Here is a 7,531-nt window from a genome sequence, read left to right as displayed (position 1 = left end):
TGAAATTTGTATGTGAAATAGCCCATTTTAAAGGTTGGCATGCAATAAATATTTTAAGTCAAAAATTTTTTAAAAATCTGTAAAATGATATGCTCTTTTGGTGTTTAGAACCAAAAGTATCCTCGAAGATTTAGAGGTATTAACTAATTTTCCCAGCAACCTATTTTACATATGAGGAAACTGAGGCAAAGAGCAGGTAACCTGACTAAACTGTACACGGTGAAGCCAAATACAACTGTGGGAAAGATGCATCTGCAGGACTGCCAATTTGCAACTCCCAGGTTATGACGTATTTGCGTAAGCTAGAAAGAAAAAGGCTTTTAATTCTGAGTTGGTTTCTCTGCTGAATGACCTTGGACTGTCACTTAACCTCTAAAGTTCCCTCTACAAAATTCAGATAATATGAGTAACCTTGCAGTGCTCACTTAGTGTTGGTTTTCTCTTTTCTCCCTCCCCATATGGATGATTGCTCTGAAAATTGATGGTATGCTTGTATTATAATCTGGAATATACAAATCCCGCCTATTGTTCAGGACCCAACACATTCCCAATACCTCTAGAAACAGTCTGATATAGGAAACAGCTTTAGGCTGTCTGTTCCAGTTCTAATGTTGTTCCTAATTCTTTGTGCGATCTCAAGCAAGTCACATCCTATTTCTGGGACTCAGTGGCTCCATCTTTAAAAATGTGGAGGAAATAAATGGCTTTAAACTGTGTTCAGAGAAACACATTTCTCTAACAGTGGGAGGGGGAATGAGAGGAGAACACACGGCAAGGGGGAAGCTGGGGAGCAGGCTTATAGGTTCCGCATTTCCTCTTCAAATTTAACAACTCCAACTTCAAATTTAAGTCACCAGATTTTATTAGAAGAAATGACTAGACCTTTCATGTACCCATATTCCCTGGAATTCTTTTCTTGGCTGCTCTTTTTAATTCCTTCTTGTTCTTAACATGGAACTGAAAGGTCTGAATTCTCTTTTTAAATTCTTTCGGGCTGAAACATACTTTTGTTTATTTATTTAGTCTTTTTCTCCTCTTTCTCATCCAGAAGTGAAATTAAAGATGAACAAGAGTGAGCAAAGATCAGCATGGAAACCTAGCAATCTTACAGATACTTTTCAGCAAAATGTGATGGATTAGGAAACTTCTTAGCTTAAAAACATCTATCAAGCAATATATAAAAGTTAACGTGACACACAAAAGTTACATCCCATTATCCTGTAATTTTTTGAGTTGCTCATTTGCATCTGAATGTCTCTTGTCATGAGGAAAGACTGTTCCGGAAGCAACTTCTTTGTATTTCTTTCTTATATGATTACCCCTAATTGTAACTCCATTAGGGCAATTTCTCCCCACCTGGGGATGGGACACTGGAATGGATGAAGAAGAATGGATCAAGTCCTCATTTTCTTCAGCGATCTTCAGCTTTGGTTTCAGAGCAAGTTAGACTCAAATCTACTTCTCAGTTTTCTGCTTAAAGATGCTCATTCTTTAAGTCAGATTCTCAAAGCTCCTTCAGTGGAAGTGAATGAAGACACACACTATTTGCAAACCGTCACACATCTTCAGAGGATAATTACAGTATTCTTGAAAGATCATGGATTTTCACTTTTAATCTTCTAGAGAAGAATGAATTTATTTCTTGCTTCGAAGACAGCCTGGTGCGTTGAAAAGCCTGGAGGATTGTGACTCAAGTCTTGTTCTAATTACACACCAGCCTCTGCAGGCTTTGGGGCAAATGACTTCCCTTGATTCGGCTGCAATTTTACCAATGGGAAAGAGAAGATGGTTTCTAAGATCCTTTTCGATTTAGACAAAGGGCAAATTTGAGAAAATTGTCTCCAGTTGTTGCTTCAGTCTTCAAAATCACCAAACGCTTTGGCTTTGAAGTTAGGCTGTCAGAGTTGGCCCTTAACCGTCTACGCCCTGTGCTTCAGATCAGGCTGTCTAAAGGCAAGAAAGCTGGATCTTCTTGAGATGACTGGCTTGCTCTCTCGTTGCTTGGGATTCTTCACATTCAGAGGTCCACTGTGAACTTCAGCTCACCATCATTTTGCCCTTACAATGGTATCACTGCAGTCAGGTCCAAGATGGTGATCTGGACCCCTCACTGACATTTCACCCAATACTCCAGATAGTCCTTTCACTAATTTCTTGCATTCCTCCTTCATCATTGCGTCATGGCCCCTTTAAGGAAGCGGCCATAGTTGAGTAGTGGGACCAGCTGCTGGCAGCAAAGAGACTTGCAGGATTTGGCCTACCCTGGGCTACTCAACGCGCACGCTCGGGACCGGGGGCTTGGTGGGAAAGGAAGGAGGGGCTTAGGGTGCGCCTGCGCATCAAGGGCGCGCGCAAGGGGCTGGTTTGGTGATCCCTTTAAGAAACCGCAGGCGGAGGAATTTCTCTGAGAGAAAATAATCCTACTCACGGGGCCCCTTGGAGGCCATTAACCCCCCGAGTCCCGGCCCCCCCCTTTCCCGGGCAGGCCCTACCGCCTACGCTCGCACCCGTGGGATCTCAAGATCTCCGACCCGGCGCGCGGCATCCGCCCCCTCCCCACTTTAAGCGCCAGGCCCGGCCAGGTTCGGGGACGCTGCCGAGAGGCGGCTATTCCTGCAGTGTGGGCGGGGGCCGGGGGCCCGAGAGGTTCCGCCGCCACCGTGCTGGGAGCCGCAGCGGTTCCGAGCGGGGCCCAACATGGCGGAGAGAGAGGTGGAGTCCGGCCCCCGAAAGAGGGTAGGTGAGGTGAGGCAGAACTCGGGCGGCGGGGGGCGGGGCGGGAGCCGCGTCCCGGGGCCCGGGAGAGGAATGGGCCAAGCGTAGGCTCGTGGAGGGGTCGCCGAGGCCCGGTTGGGGAAAGGTTGCGGGCGGGACTGAGGCAACCTTGGGTCTGGAGCGCGCTTAGAGTGGTCCTTCGGCAGGTGGGACAAAGATTTGCTGCTGTTTGGAAGGGGAGGGGGAGGGGCTGTTGTTTTTGTGTTTTTAATTTTTCCAGCACTGTTGGTGGGTTATCTGGGCTGGGAGACGAAAGGTGTCAGATACTTAAGTGCATCTTTAGTGAACCAGAGTCTGGAAGTTTTAACAGGAGAGAGGTCAGGTGGGGGTGGTGGTGGCGGGAATGAGTCGTGGAGGGGTCTTCTGAGGAATAACCAAGAGGGTGTTTCAGTAATACCATTGCAAATTCATTTTCCTGCCTTCTTTCCCCTCCCCCCATAACCGTTATCAAGACCAAGGTGGAGGTGGTGCTCTTACCTAAGAAGAAATGGGTTCGTTGGCTTGTCCTGATTTAGGAGAAAGATGTTGGCAACTGTAAATGTCATGTTCTAGTCTAGCCCCTTTAGCAACAATTAAGAATGTGGAAGAGTGTGACAAGTTTTGTCATAACAAGGATGTATCCAACCAACCTGCAGAGGTGAAGCCAATTCTACATAGGAGTTGTTGAGTACCTTTTAAAGTTTGTCTTGAAACTTTTCTTATTTAATTCTGAGTGATTTTCTTTTTTTCAGATGGAGAACAATACTGTACTGTCAATTGAGCAGTATTTTTTAGATTTTTCTTTTACCACCGTCCCCGCTCCCCCCCCGCCTCCCTCCTCCCTTAGCGTGCGTGTTAAGCAGTAAGTTTCCTACCAGGAATCTTCCTTTTTGTAGATGGTATCAAAATGATCAACTCAGTGTTAAGCCAACTGCCTAGAAAATTACTGCTTAAATCCTGATCTTTCGATTTATCATAAAATTAGCAATGTCAGTGATACGACAGCTAACATTTCGAGTGCTTACCATGTGCCTGGCACTGTGCTTTAGTGGAAGAATTAAACCTCAACATTTACTATGGGTTTCCGTGGTGTCTCAGATGGTAAAGAACTTGCCTGCAGTGCAGGAGACCTGGGTTAGATCCCTGAGTTGGGAAGTTGGGAAGATTACCTGGAGAAGGGAAAGGCTTCCCACTCCAGTATTCTGGCCTGGAGAATTCTATGGACTCTATAGTCCATGGGGTTGCAAAGAGTTGGACACGACTGAGTGACTTTAAGTCATTTTACTATGTAGACCCATTTTGCACAGGAGGAAATGTAGGCGTATGGGGTTAAGTAACTAATATTAGAGAGCTAGTTAGGAGATTTAGCTGGGATTTGAATCCATATTTGTCCCAACTACAGTGCCCGCATAGGAGTTTTTAAAGTCTATGTTTCTCTCCTTAAAAGTTTAAATGATAAATAACCAAGGAAGTGTCAAGTAGTGTTTTTCCCACAATTTATTAGGAAAATATTTTCAACTACTCAGCAAAATTGAAGAAAAAAATGCAGAAAGTGTCCATAATGCCCAACATTTAGATTCTATCATTAACATTTTACTATACTTGTGTTATCAAATATTTATCAACATCTATCACTTTATCAGTTCTTATTTGCATTTCACTGTAGTATACTGAGCAATTGAAGTTTATTGTTGATAGTCTTAGATTAAGAAAACTTTAGGTCTTCCTCATAGGACAAATTAAACTGTATGATAGTATGTCCAAATAGTTCACTTATGATTAATATTGGTTATGGAATGCATGTGTTTTGAAAGTTTAAATTGTTCTTCATACTTTAAGCCAGTTTTAAACTGGATCCTCATTATGCTTGAGTGAAGGCATATGGCATGTGATCCACCTGTTAAAATATAAAGAATAAATTATTTTAGATGAGAATTCAAGATCATCTCTGAACCCAGTTGCTGCTAATGCTGTTGTTATTTTCACCATAGAAGATAGAATGTTCTAGAAAACATCTATGCACTTTGGTAACAAATTCAACTAGATTTTAAATACTACTTTCTCTTCTAATACACTTAAAAGGTGCTACACTGATATCAGTGTAAAGTTAATATTATTTTTAACAGCATGTAACATACAGAGCACTTGTACAGGTTTTCCCTGTGATTTTACCAGTTTCAGTGTGGAGGAAGGTTCCAGTCCGTCTCTTTTAGGCTCCATAATCTGTTTTGGTTTTGATATTTGTTAGAATGTTTAGTAGAGTTGTTTTGAATGGTGCACATGGCGCATGTGCTTTTTTTTCCCCCATATTTTTGTATCCCTGCACTAAACTCGACCTGGCTTCCATATGTGTATTCTGAGCAGTTAGTGGGGAGTATGTACAAAAGTATAGTATCTTTTTAAAGAAGCTGTGGTACATATCTAAAATGGAACATTACTCAGTCATAAGAAGGAACACATTTGAGTCAGTTCTAATGAAGGGGATGAGTCTACTAAGTCAGAAAGAGAAAAAGAATTATTGTATACTAATGCACATATGTGGAATCTAGAAAGGTGGCACTGATGAACCTGTGTGCAGAGCAGCAGTGGAGACAGACACTGAGTACAGACCTCTGGACATGACTGGGCTGGGGCGGGGGAGGGTATGGCCAGAGTAACATGGAAACATACATTACCATATTTAAAATAGATGCCAAGAGGAATTTGCTGTAGACTCAGGGAACTCAAACTGGGGCTGGGTAACAACCTAGAGGGGTAGAATGGGGAGGGTGGTGGGAGGAATGTTAACGTGGGAGGGGACATGGGTAAACCTACGGCTGATTCATGTTGATGTTTGGTAGAAACAAATGTAAATGTAATACTGTAAAGCAATTATCCTTCACTTAAAAGTAAATAAAAGTACAATATCTTTTAAAATAATCTGTTTGCTTTGAGGTAGTTAAACTGCATAGGCCTAGATAATGTTTATTTAATCTGAAATTGCATTCATGACACAGTATTGTGTTTTTTATACTACTGCCTTTGACTTTTATAATCACAAGTCACAAAAAAAATTGTTGAGTACCTGTGCCTGTTGGTAAACTGTGTATTAGGCATTGTGCTATGGTATATGGTATGTATGATCATTTAGAATTACATATTCTGACTCGTCTGCTAAGTTGTGAACTCCATAAATAGGGCCATTATGTTCTTTTTTGAACCTCTAATACCTGTGACCTCTATGTGATAGGGACTCAAAAATTGACTTTTGGTAGTTTACTTGTATTAGAGGCTCTACGGCTTGGGTACCAGGTTATCTGGTTTGTAGTTTTGGGACCTTCTGTTAATCTTTCATATCGCCCTTTATATCCCAGATTCTCCTTTGTGAATCTAGTTTTAAGGATCTTGTGTTTGTTTTGGATTACGATTAGATGGGAGAGTGTGTTTTAAAACTATTGATTTAACAACCTTAAATTCTTTGTAGCTCTGCCTGATGTCTTATTTTTATGTTTATGGGCACTTAGGACAATAGTAATACCTAAGGTAAGACTGATTTAATTGTATTCAGACTATTTCTGAACGCCATCTCTCAATTTGTAAACATGGAGAAGCAGAATATGTGGGTGGGTGAGTACCACATCCATCTATCATCTCTTCTGTAGAAAGAACCAAGTTCATATGAAGGCCAGTATCATACACACACACTCACACACTCTTTCTTTAAAGTCAGGATATTTTTGAGATATTATTCATAAGTTTGTTTAATATTATAAAATTTTTATTTTCTGAACTAAGCTTTAAAATTCATAAGGTAGGCTTGTAAGTAGTGGGATTATTTTATGCATGGTTATTATAATAAACTGTTATGAAGCATGAGCTCTGACTAAATCTGGTGACCATATTTTTTTGTGAAATTCCTTTATCTTTTCAAAGGTTACATACAAAATAATAATAACTTTTGTAAATGTATGTGTTATTACCTGGTCTAGTAGATTGTATCCATTTTCATATTTAAACTTTTCTGTATATTAACTTTGAGATATATGTTTGACATATGTTTAAAAGAAAGAGAAAGCATATGTATATAAGTAGTATGCTTCCATTTTTGTAAAAACAAACTGATCTTTCCTCCTTACATATGTGTCTATACTTGTATATGTATGAGCTTGCAGAAAGTTGTGGAGGACGCATGTCAGCTGTTAACCATTGATTATCTTCAGCAGGTGGGGATGAGAAAGGAGAAGGGAGACTAAGGGAAAATTTTGCAAAATGGAAACTTTCTTGGGGTATAAAATTAAAGTGAAAATGTAAACTATGTTCTTATTGTAAATATGTTAAAATTGAACATGCATGTAGACAAGGAATAGAAAGTAACATGAACAAATGAAAACATTGATTTTACTATGTGATGGGATTATGGAGAAGTTTTGTTTTGTATTTCTGTTATTTTAATATTATAATAAAAAAATTGCAAAAGGTTAATCCCTCTTAATTCCTTAATTAACTTTTTATCTTTGGTTTTTCTACTAAATGTGTTGCTTAAGAACATGGTGGTACATATCATTAAAAATATTTGCAGTTCACATGTGCATAGTGTAAGTTACCTGCTTTAAGAATGCATTGAGTGTATAAAGGGCATTTTGAAGAGACCATTCTAATGATGACAGCGATCCTGAATTGTTTTCACAGTGCGCATCTTGTAACTAGCAGAGACTTCTATAAATAACGATAATATTTATAAACATTTACGTGCCAGTCATTCTAAAGGTTTTATATGTAGTGTATTTTTTAGTCCTCA

At 40.0% G+C, this 7,531-nt stretch overlaps 1 protein-coding gene across 4 annotated transcripts in view; it reads left to right on the top strand.

Annotated features, from left to right (window-relative positions):
• Positions 1-2,332: 2,332 nt before the first annotated feature.
• ZMYM4 (zinc finger MYM-type containing 4) overlaps positions 2,333-7,531 on the top strand; it is a 153,891-nt gene continuing 148,692 nt past the window's right edge. Inside the window, exon 1 of one of the 4 annotated variants that reach the window (XM_070468414.1) lies at positions 2,333-2,745. In XM_070468414.1, the coding sequence (XP_070324515.1) occupies positions 2,698-2,745 (48 nt within the window). In that variant the 5' untranslated portion in view covers positions 2,333-2,697. The remainder of the gene's footprint in view (positions 2,746-7,531) is intronic. The other 3 variants (XM_070468412.1, XM_020880190.2, XM_070468415.1) reach the window with 3 other exon arrangements.

Source organism: Odocoileus virginianus, chromosome 5 (assembly GCF_023699985.2).
Source record: "Odocoileus virginianus isolate 20LAN1187 ecotype Illinois chromosome 5, Ovbor_1.2, whole genome shotgun sequence".
Taxonomy (NCBI): domain Eukaryota; kingdom Metazoa; phylum Chordata; class Mammalia; order Artiodactyla; family Cervidae; genus Odocoileus; species Odocoileus virginianus.
Note: the sequence above shows the minus strand (reverse complement) of the source record. Positions and strands in the feature narration are given on the sequence as shown.